Genomic DNA, 13,840 nt, shown 5'->3' on the forward strand with positions numbered 1-13,840 from the left:
CTTGACAACGATGGTGAGTTTGTTTTGGCATCATATCCTTATTGTTGCGTAAAAATGTCTGAGTTATAACCAAGTAACCACCATTAGCGGGAAGAGTTGATTTTCTTCTTTTATTAGAAGAAAATAGCAGCTGAAGTGCATTCAGTGATCCAAAAAGTTTATGGAGATGCTGTTCCAAGAGAAACAACAAGCTGTGCTTGGTTCTGTCCAGGGTTGATTGATTTAAATCACTTCGATTTAAATCATAATGTGATCTATAAGTTTGATTTTTAAAGAATCAAGAAAAGGAAGCTGTAAGTGTATAATTTTGATTTTTATTTCTTAATTAATACAATGAATCGACAGTTATCAGCACAATGATGACTCTTAAATAGAAATGATACTGTAGGAATGCATGTAACATGAAAATTTAAAAAAATGGCTTTGGTTAGAATACTAGTGTATCCGTTGAAAAAAAATTGTTTTCTGATTTAACTTCTAAACGTAGACACCATTGCGAGTTGCAATTACAGAATTTTTCTAAACTTCATATGCTTTAGAACCACATAATATAGCACATTTGATACTTCCAATGGCAATTTTATATTATGCTGGTGTAATTTTTAATTTGATACCATTGGCATTTCCATAGTTCTCTCCCCTGATTGACTAAATGTTATATTAAGTTTAGAGTATGTTGCCTCCTATTGTTTCTGCAAACAATAATTCTCCAATATGCTGCCCAAATAGTTAGTTTTGCAAATAACTGAATTTTTGATGAATGGAGAATCATAAAAATCTCATTTAAATCAATAAAATCCGATTTAAATAAAAAAAATCAACAAAAATGATTTTTTTGTAAAAAATCATGATTTTTATCAACCCTGGTTCTGTCGCTTCAAAGATGGTCATGTTTCATTGTTGACAACTGTCCGCGTGAAGACCAAAAACCTTCAAAGATGCTGACTTGGAGGCATTGCTTGATGAAGGTCCATGCCAAACTCAACAAAAGCTTACCTATGTATTAGGAGTTATGCACCAAGCCATTTCCAAGCGTGTGTTGCGAAATGCAAAAGCAAGGAACTAGGGTTCCTAATGGAGGACAAAGTGGTTCTACAGCATCACAACGGTCGACCTCACACTGCAAAACCCTTTAAAACCTACCTGGAAATGCTCAAATGAGAGTCTTAACACACCCGCCATATAACCCAGATATTGTGCTGTTCAATAATTACTTGTTCTGTTCAATGGCACATTGGTGGTTGATCAGCAGCAGCACTCATATCAAGACATCAAAAAATGGCTTGACTTGTGGGTTGCCTCAAAAGATGAACACTTTTACTCTTACAGTATTCAAGCTCCGTCACAGTGATGGGGAAAAGTTACAGTTAGCGATGGTCAATACTTTGATTAATTTATTTATCTCCATTTTCTCTTGATGAATTTGTATTTTCATTGAAAAAAAAACAGCGAGAACTTAGCTACGCACCAACTGGTTTAATGAAAATTTCCGATTAAGATAGCAACCTAATTTGCCATAAAAATTTGAAATTTTGTAGAAAAAAAGCCAAGTGATTCAATCCAAATGAGTTAAAAATTTTATTGCCCACAAGGACAACCGATAAAAAAATGGTACTGGCAGCAGATGCATAATAGAGATAATATTTTTTTTCCCCAACCTATTCCACCATCATAATTATAATATAATATTACATAATATAATATTACAATAAGTTTCTTCCATTGGTGGTATTGAGGTCAATAAGAGAGTTAATGTAAAATTAAATTTGACCTATGGATCTTATTTTCTCTAAGGACATAAAAAAGGAGACTTGCAAATTTTAGCTTGAGGTTTAGCTCAAGTTCAAGCAACACCATTTGAGTTAAAAATTTGATATTTAAACAGCCCTAATTACTGCCATGAATCAATAGGATGACATAAAAAATGCCAATTTCCAAGTAAGATATGTTGTCATTATCTTACCTTAACTTCTTCAGGTGTAACAACTCCTTCACTTATTAGCCGGTCAGCGTACTTGTCCAAACCTGGCTTTGTGTTCCTGATTTTTCTGTACATAAGAGGCTGTGTGAACATAGGTTCATCAATTTCATTATGGCCATTCCTACGGTAGCACACCTATAATGAACAAAATATTGAAGATAAGTAATACAAAGCCCTGACAAGTTAAATCAATACAATTTAATCGAAAAACATTATTTTAACTAAATCACTGTGGTTTTATCATATTCAAGCACCATAACATGTACTGTAAACAAGACAATCAACAAGGAAGTAAAATTATCACCAGAAAAAGTAAAAAATATATAAAAGTTTACTGAAATCCATTTTCATACTGAAAACATTTAGACAGACATTTATTGTAAGACCTAATTGCCACTAGAAAAAAGCCATCAATCATCTACAGTCAATAAAAAAAACTAAGGTTAACAGCACGGAGCCAAAAACTTGGTTCTGGAATGGCCTTGGTTCAGCAGAAGACATCCAAGTATTTATTGTCATGCACAGGAGTAATTCTTGCCTGCATTTTTCACAAAGTCATTAACTTGAGAATTTGAAAATTTTCTGCTCTACTACGCTTTTAACTTTTGAACAGCACGCATATAGCTATATTTATTTAATATAATGTGTAGCTGATCAAATTAAATGAATGGCTTTCCAATGCGTATGAAATGGCAAAAAATATCAGAATAGGCAACCTGCACACTACCAAAGCACCCCTGAAGCAAAATTCTGGTGTGCCAATGTGCCAACCATGAAGTGCGGATGGGAACTTTGAATAGCCAAAACTGGTGAAAATCTCAATAAACAAGAAGTAATTAAGACAATATATAACTTACAATGTCCACAACCACATCTTTATGGAAGGTGGACCTCCATTCAGCTGCAACATTGCATACGTGCATGACAGACTCTGGATCATCAGAGTTGACATGGAAGATGGGAGCATTCACCACACGTGCAACATCTAAAAGATAATATACCATCAAAAAAGACAAATATTAGCAAAAAGGAAGATAAAATAAACACGTAGAATATTTTCGCATTCTTTCCAAATTTCAGAAAGACAAGAGCCTCAATCCAGTGAAAAAAATGGCATAAAGCCTTTAGATAAAAAACGTTTTCCTCTAACACAATTCTTCCCAAATATATTTATTGCTGATCTTACATCTATTCTTCGACAAAGTAAATAAATCATATTTACTCATTAATATATTTGGGAGAATGATATAGATTTAATTCATTGACCATGTGAGTAATGGGGAAGTCAGAGCTAATTCTTTTATCATTTTATGAAGATATATATGCATAATAGTGATTTATTTAGATAGTATTAGGTCCTTATTAAGGGTCAATAAGATAAGAGCTATATCCAATTGTAGCTGCACGTGATAAAGTAGCACTTATTCAGTTTTACATGATTAATTACTAGTTCTCTTCTAGTAATCACCGAAAATAATAACCTGGATAATTGATATGTTAATTGCAGTCCTGAGTGCAAGAACTAGATAATGACCACTTTTTGAAAAAGGAGATTACCACCAACACATGAAGCCCCTCTTCCCCTTCGCCAACACAAATTATTGTTTCTGACAATAAGTTCCAAATAAATTCAGTGGACATTGTTTAAAACTTTCCTTGAACTCTCTGATTGCAGGAACCATTATTTTTTTCTCATTTTCCTCAAAAACCTCAGCTCAGGTAATCATCTGACTCTTTCATGTCTTCAATTATTCATATGCCTTTACTTTCCTGCATCATCATATGAATTTTAATTTGGCTAATGAGAACAATGAGGGCAGTTTTTTCCAGCTTCCAATTGCTCAGCATAAATGCCATATAAGCAACAAACGGGTAGTGTTGGCAGTGGGGTATTGCAATCCTCCATGCCACATGCTTTGCCATTTTCGGACACAAGTTGTGAGTCTAAGCTGAGTAGCATGTAATAAACATGGCCCCCTCAATTTATTCTACCACCAAGAGTGACCTGCAGAACAACAACCACAAAACTTTCCGCAAACCTCATTTTGATACGCTTGACCTTCACGCCGATAAAATAGAAGAATTTTTTACATCAATTCTAGATGGAGTTTAAACATGTTTTCAATATGACACACCAAAAAATAAAGCAAAAATAACAACAATCGAAAGATTACGGTTACAATGTTCTGGGACCAAAAATGCAAGTTACTTGAGGATTTTATGCAGGAAGGACAATGAATGCAGCTTCCTAGTGAGGAACATTACGACGATGGCAGTGACCCATTCAAATAAAAAAAAGACATATGCAGACACAACTTATAGAATTGCTTTGACAAATGAAAATATCTATCCTTTCAGCAGTGGTGAAACCCAACAGCTCCTTTCAGTGCAACATTTTCAATCATCTGCTGTGCAGTCCAGACTTCTTTTTGCTAAAATGAAGATCTGGCCAGATAGGCAGCATTTCCAAACAGTCTATGTATTAACTTCGGGACAACAATATAACTTATTAAAAATCATTGGTGACAACATTTTATGAAGAGGGTATTCTTACCCAAAGGCATACACAACGTCCCAATCATCGAGGAAAATATGACGAAAAATAGCCACCAGCAGGAATTACTTTTAGAAATGAAATAATTTTAATCATTCACGTAAGTCTTCTATTTATGACTCATTGAAGGTTGAATAAAAAACTGCCCTTGTACATGAAACGCATTGAATGAAACAGACTCAGGCAGGATTACTATACTCACCAGTACAATATGGTGATGATCGGGAGTGCCTGGGGTCAGTGGTGAATCCAATTTGGTTGTTCACAACAATATGGATTGTTCCGTGGGTAGTGTAGTCTGGTAAATCTGCCAAGTGGAAAGTTTCATAAACAATTCCTTGACCACAGAATGCTGCATCACCGTGAAGCAGCATGGACATTACCTGAATATAAAGAAAGAATGAAGTGCTTTAAAAAAAAATTTTAAATAACAGGATATTACAGTATCAGGGTTCATACGAATTTCTGATTTTCAATTTCCCTGCATTTTCCCTGATTTCCAACCCTATTTTCTTAAATTTCCCTGACTTTTTATTGGCAAAGCATTAATACATAGAGATTCTAAGGTATAATGCAGAGAGTTATATTGTAAAATAAAGCGAACAGCAGTAATAGCAGAAATAAATTGAGGTAGCATCAAGTGGGGGCAACTCCCTACTGCCCAGCGAGAACCACAACCAAACTTCCTCCTTCCCAATCATATGCAGCAATGCAATAAGAAGTACATTCAATCACAATTTTCACATTTTCTTGCAACACCTCTGGTGTTTTTCCCTGACCATAACCAAAGTTTATTTGTCATGTATACTATTTCTCTTCTTTTGGTTGAGCAATTTTGCTGTTTTTAGAATAGTGTAATTTGGTTTTGCCAACAATTTAAAAGTTGGCCCCTCTTGATCTTGAGGCCCTACGCTGAAGCTTAGTTAGTCTACAGGAAAATTCGGCCCTGCTGTTATGTTTCAATTTTGTTTCCATGCATGACATATAATCAAATATATCTGGAGAAATGATCGACTCCATGAACATACCTTCTTGCCCTCTCCATCACCCCTGTAGAACTGCTCTGCCCTTGTCTTCCCTTGCACAACAGGATCAACTGCCTCAAGGTGAGATGGATTAGCTACAACAGCCAGTCGGATATTCTTGTTGGTGACACGGTTAAGCCTCTCAATGTATGTTCCCAAGTGATACTTCACATCTCCAGATCCCTGGAATAAAGAATAAGAATGATTCCTTTCCGACACACACCAGTCCTAGCATAGAGCTGCTTAAGCACATAAATGATCTCATTTTCAAAATTAAATTTATGAATAAACGCCACTCTTGAATGAAACCTAGCATAGTGGACAAAAAAATTACTAATTATCTTACTTTAAGATTAAATAAGCATGACTCTATAGGTGTGGAAATACTATCAATAATTCTTAATAACTTTTGCACATACAGACAGAATGGCACATATATCACTAACATGGCAATGAAATCTCTTTTAACTAATCCTTTACACCAACTGAATGTATCATGATAATTAATATTATTACTGCTAATAGAATGTAAATATGAAAATGGAAACTTAATTACATCATCAGCTGCTTCCAGAGCTGCAAATTGGGTGAAGATCTGCTCCAAAGGTTTACGGCAGACATTAGCAAGAACATTGAGACGACCACGGTGAGGCATTCCCATAACTATGGACTCAACTCCCAGTTCTGTTGACTTATCTATGATCTGCTTCATGGCGGGGATCAAAATTTCACAACCCTCCAATCCAAATCTTTTCTCTGACGACCACTTTCGAGCAAGGAATGCTTCAAACCTGGATATAAATAGCCAATGATTTTATAAACAAAAAAGTCACATAAATCCACATGAATAAACCATGAAAATCTTTTATCTATAGGAAAAAACCAACACGCGAAACCTGCACCATGCGACTACCAACAGTTCCATAGCAAAATTGACATAGACAGGGGTGGTTTTATATAATAGATGATAATCGGAAACTCCTAATAAGTTACTCAAATGCATTAGATTTATTCTGAATTACTGAGAAAAATTTTTATGCATGAAAATTTCAACGATGCCTGATAGACTGCACATAGATCTTGCAGTATGAAATACAAGCAGTCTCACATTGAATGCGCACAACTGGAGAGAATACAATGAAGAAGTAAATATCCATTGTAACAGTTGTCGCTGCTGTTGTTAACATGTTCACTGTCGCTTCGGTCATAATGACCAAAACGTATGATTCATCTTCACACCGCTTCCGTCATAATGAATGAAGTATAAGTCACTTTTTGGCCTCTTGTAGCATGCCGTCAGTCACAGCTACTTCAGTGCCGGGTATATGACATGACCAACACAGTGCACATAAATGAATACACACCAAAACTCAAATGGAAATAATCTAAGTATTAAATCGAAAAGAAAAATATAGACATTTGGTGCCATGGGTGAATTCATCTAAAAATCCTGGCAGGGAACGTGTAAATAAAATTTGATTTTACATTCATTGAATAAACTTTATTCTGTCAACCTGATTTCATTTAGCTTAACCCCTGTATTATTCCTACAAATGATAGCCACTGAAACACAAGAAAATAAAATAAATACCATCAGAACCAATAGAGAAAAGAGCGGATTAAGGTCTACTAATTTAAAATTGTACTCGCGCTCCATGACCTTACAGCCCCCAGTGCTCAGCCTCTAAAGGTGACAGTCAAGTTAAACAACTTAACTATGGAGTTATTTTCAGAGATTATTTAATGCAAAGTTTTTTTTTTACAAAATACACATATTATTACGCTCAGGTGTAAAAATTTTGAATTCAGGCATTGAGAAATATTTTTGATGAGGCAAAAGTGATTTGAGGTAAAAATTCCTACCATTTTAAGACCAATACACCTAACAAGCATCCTTACACTTCAAGGATTCAGGACTCTTTCAAAAATGTATGTACATCTTTTGGATTCTCGAAAAATATAACTTGAATGGGACGCAAAACTCAAGACACCATTAATGCAAAATGAATGAAATGAAGTGCTTATGCGGTTGTAGAATTTAAAGGTGGACAAAGTTTTCCCCACATCTTTATTTTTTAAAATATTTTTGAGGTTAGGTAAGCATATTTAGGTTTTAATCCCAGTTTAAGGGGAATATTAATTTTAAAACATTAAGAACATTTTTTTCTCATCAGCTGGCATATTCACATTAAAGTACATTTAATCATTTCAAATATAAAACCTGTAAGACAAACTGTCTAACAATGATGATAGAACCTACCCTGTAGCACGAGTTAATCTGGCCAAGTTCAATCTTTTCTGCTCATTGTCTACTTCCATGATTCCTGGTGTTTCAAACTTCTGGCGAATCCAATTGCACTGCTCCAGAGAGTTGATGAACATGAACTCAACACCAATGTGACGACAGTAGGCATTCTCCAATCTATTTAGGATTTCCCTCAAAGGTAAAGCTTTGTCCTTGCCACCAATAAAAGTAGTTGAGGGTAGTTTAAACACCCGATCCATGTCCTTCTCCTCTGTGATAGATGTTTCAAAGAAATAATTATTAGAAGAAATAAACTGAATATAGATTCCTAAACTTAAATTTCAAGCGCTGGTATATAACTTCCCCCTCTATGAATAGTTGATTTAAGGGTGATGATGAGATCCCATGAATTATTTTATCCACTCTTAAGATGTAGTGCTTTAATGTGAATCAAGGCATGAATTTACAATGAAAGAAGAATACCCATTACCAATGTAATATGATCACTCAATTACAACCAAACCCAAATATGGTTCCTACAGCTGCACTTCAACACTTACCTTATAATTTTTCATATATGTTGCTGATATTGCAGTAGATGAGCAATACACAGGGGGTACGTGCTAAAATTATCTGAACTATTAGGCACTTCAAACAATAATTAAAAAGAAACTTTAACATAAGCTACAACAAAGCCAAAATAACCACACCAGCACACACTACAACAGGCACTCAATAATCATAAGTAAATCACCAACCTCAACAACTATCTCAATGAAAAATTAAGTGAAACTACTTCTAAGTATTGACATGCACAGAAAACATTTAAAAAATAGACAATTATTACAAGAACTTTAGCAACCCTTAAAAAAAGTTCCCATCACAGAAGAAGGAAAGACAGTTTCTAATGAAGATTGTGAGAAATTGTGGTTCAAGAAGAATACTAAGTCTCATAAATTTAAAGACAATAGCAGCATCTTAAAGAAATAGAAACTCCTTCAGGAGAAAGCACAGAAATTTCCAACTACAAAGAATACCAAGTGATTTCACTGCCAACACAATCTGTTTCTTAGAGAATATAAAAAACAATGCTTACATTATAAAAATATGGTATCACCTTGCAATTACAGATAATAAAAAAAATTGAGAATGGAAATGCCAAGCTATGACTTCGGCAAACTCGATTAACATGTATGCCAGCCTATACTAGTTACGCAGCATTTTAGCCATGAAATGTAATAATTGGTACAAAACTTCACTGAAAAAATTTTAGCCCACATCATACAGTCACCAAACAATCAGTATTCAGCACATTAACATTAATGAAGCTATATTTTATGATGCATTATGCATACATAGGGACATTGGATAACATGAATCAAAACATAAGCTGGAAGGCAACCAAACATTTCAAACTAAGCACAACGGTATAGTCAAAACTATTTCCTAAGATGGGACTAAGTTTTGTTTCTGTCCTTAAAAACTAAATTAAAGCAACAAGTTGATAATCCAATAGGCAATCAAATTCTATTCACAGACACATTAACACCATGAAATTTTAAATGAGCCTATATTTGATAACTATTTACACCAAAGATCTGAGTCACAAATTTAGTCTCTTAAGTGCTTCTTTTCCTATCAATCAATGGAATGGCCACAAAAATTTTTGGGTATATAATATTTTTGGGCTAATATAGGAGAAGAGGGGGATATGAACCCCTTCACCAATCCCATTTTGATGGGCTAACTAGATCTAGAGAAAAATCCCTGCATAATTCTTCTTCATGGAATAATCTTCCATTTCTCAGAGTAGATCAAATTTGGTTTTGGAAGAGGTCACTTTAACGACGGCATCGAGATTCCCTCATCCCTTATCCTTATTCCTGGAGGGGTTGTTGGGATCATCATGATGGTGCCTCTTTTCCCTTTTCCTTCCCCTAAGCATTGAAGCAGTTTCCCCACGAGGGTCTTCAGGGAACAAGCCCCTTAATCTAGAGTGCAATGCACTGAGAGTGATAATCACATAATACCACTTCGATTATGTATTCAAGCAGACAAATGCTTAGTCAGGTTTACCTGGCAAATTAGCAAATTTAAATAGGAAAATGGTAGTAAAATCATCAAAAATTAATAGTTAAGATCATGAACACTGAATTTCTGCATTTATGATCACATTTTCCCCCTCATCAATGTCACAAGTTGGCACATTTATAAAATCTTTTTTGATGCATAATCACAAAAAGGGAACAGTTAAAAAGTTTGCTTTCAAAGCATACTTCATACAGTAGTTTTCCTCGCTTCTTTTCTCATGCCAACCAATGTTGAAAATTTTAAGTTTTTTTTGATGATGACCAAATGAAAAATTGTTTCAACCTAAATTGTTGATAAAACTGGTTCTTTCAGTAGCAAATAGCAACCAAAACCAATACCAACTAATAATCTACAAGTTTTCCTCCTCCATTGGTACATGCTCAGCAGCCAACAGGTTTTGAGGTTTCATAGATTCATTGCCTTGCTATAACAAGTACAAAGCATGTTTAAAAGTTGATTTCGAAATTATTCTAAAGACAATTATGAAACATTGAAGCTTCCACAACTTACGAGGACAGAAGTTAGCAGCACTTTGGTCAAGATGCCAAGAACACTAAGAAGAGCCCAGTTATAGTCGGCCACATATAAAAGCTAAAAAGCATTTTATTAATTTGAAATGTATTGCACAATTCAGGATACAAAAAACAGAAATATCTGAGGAAAATAATAACTAAATCCAAAAAACTTGTATTATTGAATTCACAATAGCTCATGATAACATAAGATGGCTAAGTTATGATAGGTCACTGTAAGAGGAAATTGGGGCTTCAAAATCCATAAAATACTGTCATAATGACCATGGATTTTATAATTAAGAACATATAAGCACTTTCTTGCACCTACAACAAAAACAAATACCCAACTGTAATAGGTGCTCCAACATCTTATACAAAAAAACTTAAAACTGTACTTGGGATGGCACATCCCATGTTCCTTCTGAATATTCTTTTCCATTAGATGCAATGGTAGTGACTGAACAATAATTAACATTTTGGATTTTTCAATTAAAATCAGTGATTTGACTGGATATGATATTCAGAACTTTGGTTTAAATTAATGGCAAAAAAAGTTAATCATGAAATGTGGCATGCGACAATATACATACCAACAGCTTATTAACTGACATAAGAATTGATGACTGACTTAGAGACCTCTCACAGACTTTTCCAGAAATAATCTGCTTTCTGTCCTCTGTAACCATTACAACTCTTCTTCACACTCTGCAATCCCAATTGGTTCAAATATATGCAAATTCCTGTCAAGTACCACAATTAATATACAGAAGTACATAAGACATTTTTGCTGAAACTTACACTTTACATTTTTACCTTTTTTGTAACTTTAAAAAACCAATGATTATGAAACTGTCATGCAAAAAACAATATACAGAAATCGAGTGTGTCATCACATTCAGACTATTTCTTCATCTGTAACCAACACCGTGATAACAAAGATACGAAAACTACAAAATGGATTTTTTGCATCATAAAATAATGGGACATTCTCAATTTCTGATACAGAAGTCCCTAGCATAGAAATACTACGATTATAATGATGCAATCATGTCATGTATAAAATATCCATATATCTCTTACACTATTTCAATTAAACCTACTAAATGCTGTCATATACTGCTTGATCAACTTATACGAATACCTTCATGATGGAAAAATACATAAGGTCATATTGCCTTAAACACCATAAACATTTTCATAAATAACAACTTAAAATCAAATTATAATGCCATAAAAAAATCATTCACCATCAATTACTGCCTCAATGGAAGAGGAAATATGGAGAAAAAACAAGGATATAGTTGGGGACCGCAAAGGAAGAAATTTGCTGAGAAAAATTCTCAGATTTGACCACAATTTTAACCAGGACTTTTCTGTCATATGAATAGATTACAATTGGATATGGATTCTATTGCTATTCATTCATTAATTCAAGTTAAAAGACTTTAGCCCTTGAACTATGGAAAATGTTGCCAATGGGTTGCATCATAAAACAGCATGAATATAATGAAACGAAATACACATGCAGAGATTCACATGAAAAGCAAAAGTTCGACAGGAGAAAATTATTTTATTGGACGAGGTTGAACCAGGTTCCCTTAAATGCTTAGGCTAATTCAGCTACTGAGGGATTGTATTTTCTTATGAATTTATTTTAGCGAATTCTTGCGCAAAAGAGGAAATCACCATCAAACGCCCAGCTTCCGGAGAGAGTAATTTAACATTTCTCTGAATATAGTCCCCCCCCCCTAATTTTGAAGCTTCAGCCTCGGGGGGGGGGGGGGGGGGGGAAACATTAGAATATAGTCCCCCTTTACTTATACCAAAATCATTTTTGGAAAAGATGGGGGGATTATATTAGGATAAATATGGTATTTCCAACGACATTGCATCGAGTATTTTTGTAGGGTCATATTTTTGGTAAATGAAAAACAACAGAAAATTATATGTGCTCATTATCACAACATAAGCAATGAATACAACTTCTATTAAAATCATCTTACAAGCTGCTCAGTGAGAGGCAAGTTAAGGGATTAATAAGCAGTATTATATAGTAAAATTTATTCAAGGTAGGTATATCCAAACACCAATACACCAATACAAACACCTACTACAGCACCTGCATCGCTAAAATATATCATTTTAACACAAGAGTAATTCAATAGGGTAAAAAAGTTAGATCAGAATACTGCAAACATTCATCGAAATGTTTAAAACCATGCAAGCATGATGATGTTCACGAGAAAAGTAGCAGTGATTCACTTTCAAGGGATTTAGTGTTAGTGAAAATACTTAAGATAATATACAAAGTTTCAGATGCTTAAGGCAGAAAAATAGCACTAATATAAAAAGAGAGAAAAGCATGGAGCAATAAATAATTATATAATGCATCATAGAGCATAAAGAAGAAGAAATTGATACTCATACTACTGAATAATCGCCAACACGTCCTGATTTATTACATCATCATCATAGCTCAACAGATCAGCTCCAATGTACTATTTAGCTCTTGATTTAAGAATAAGAGTAAGACTTGCTAATACTGAAAACATGGTTGGTTGCAAATAAACTGAGCAGAATATATTTTAATTTCCATTAATCATTTTCAAATATTCACTATATCAAGTCCCAAGTATCTACAATGACTTTAGGATGCCTATTATACCCATTAGCTGATGGATCACATGAAATTCTCACCTCACATACAAATAAGCTAAGCTTTTTAATTGCATCAGTGGCCAATTACAGGGGCAAATTTAAATTATATCTGCTCAGTTTCCACCTGCAAATTGTTACTTTAATGCATCAAAGTTTTAAGCAGAAGAAAAGAACGTCAAAATAAGCACGGAAAAAGCTGTCAAAGATTCTTGAAAAGGAATCAAGAGTGCGAACTTTGGACCATTTTATTAGCAGACAACAAAGGTATTAATTAAATGTTTCAAGAAGTTGAATGCATAATCAAATGGTTGATTAATGAGTAACAAAGTTGTGAAGATAATTAAGAAAATTTAATATATTTCATGGGACCACCAATCCAAAAATCCATTATGATTTTTAATCAAGGAGTTTGAAATTAGTTTTGGCAAATTCCCTTATTATAAGAACTAATGGAATTGTAAAATTACACCAAACAGGTATGCAGCACCACTTTTGCCACAATCTTTTTCCTGCTCCTGCTTTTTTCCATTTAGCCCCATGAACATAGTACCTACATTAGCATACAGAGACCACGAAAACACACGAATTCTACATATGCAATTTAAAGGAAACCCAAACTGTACCATTCGACAAGTTTGTCTTGGATATTGAAAAAAATGATGCACACAATAGCTCACCAATTATTGTGATCTAATCAGGGTTGTTTCAAATACTTCAATTAACATAGTGAATAAATTGAATAAATTAACAATTGCATTGCCTCAAGATTTA

At 34.1% G+C, this 13,840-nt stretch overlaps 1 protein-coding gene across 5 annotated transcripts in view; it reads right to left on the reverse strand.

The window, feature by feature from the left end:
- LOC124160815 (2-oxoglutarate dehydrogenase, mitochondrial) overlaps positions 1-13,840 on the reverse strand; it is a 123,536-nt gene that overhangs the window by 29,679 nt on the left and 80,017 nt on the right. For all 5 annotated transcript variants that reach the window (XM_046536895.1, XM_046536892.1, XM_046536894.1 and 2 more), the window contains 6 exons: positions 7,821-8,076; positions 6,117-6,351; positions 5,564-5,743; positions 4,738-4,918; positions 2,839-2,966; positions 1,964-2,116 (listed from right to left, as the gene is read on the reverse strand). In XM_046536895.1, the coding sequence (XP_046392851.1) occupies positions 1,964-2,116; positions 2,839-2,966; positions 4,738-4,918; positions 5,564-5,743; positions 6,117-6,351; positions 7,821-8,076 (1,133 nt within the window). The remainder of the gene's footprint in view (positions 1-1,963; positions 2,117-2,838; positions 2,967-4,737; positions 4,919-5,563; positions 5,744-6,116; positions 6,352-7,820; positions 8,077-13,840) is intronic.

This window comes from Ischnura elegans, chromosome 6 (genome assembly GCF_921293095.1).
Source record: "Ischnura elegans chromosome 6, ioIscEleg1.1, whole genome shotgun sequence".
Lineage (NCBI taxonomy): Eukaryota > Metazoa > Arthropoda > Insecta > Odonata > Coenagrionidae > Ischnura > Ischnura elegans.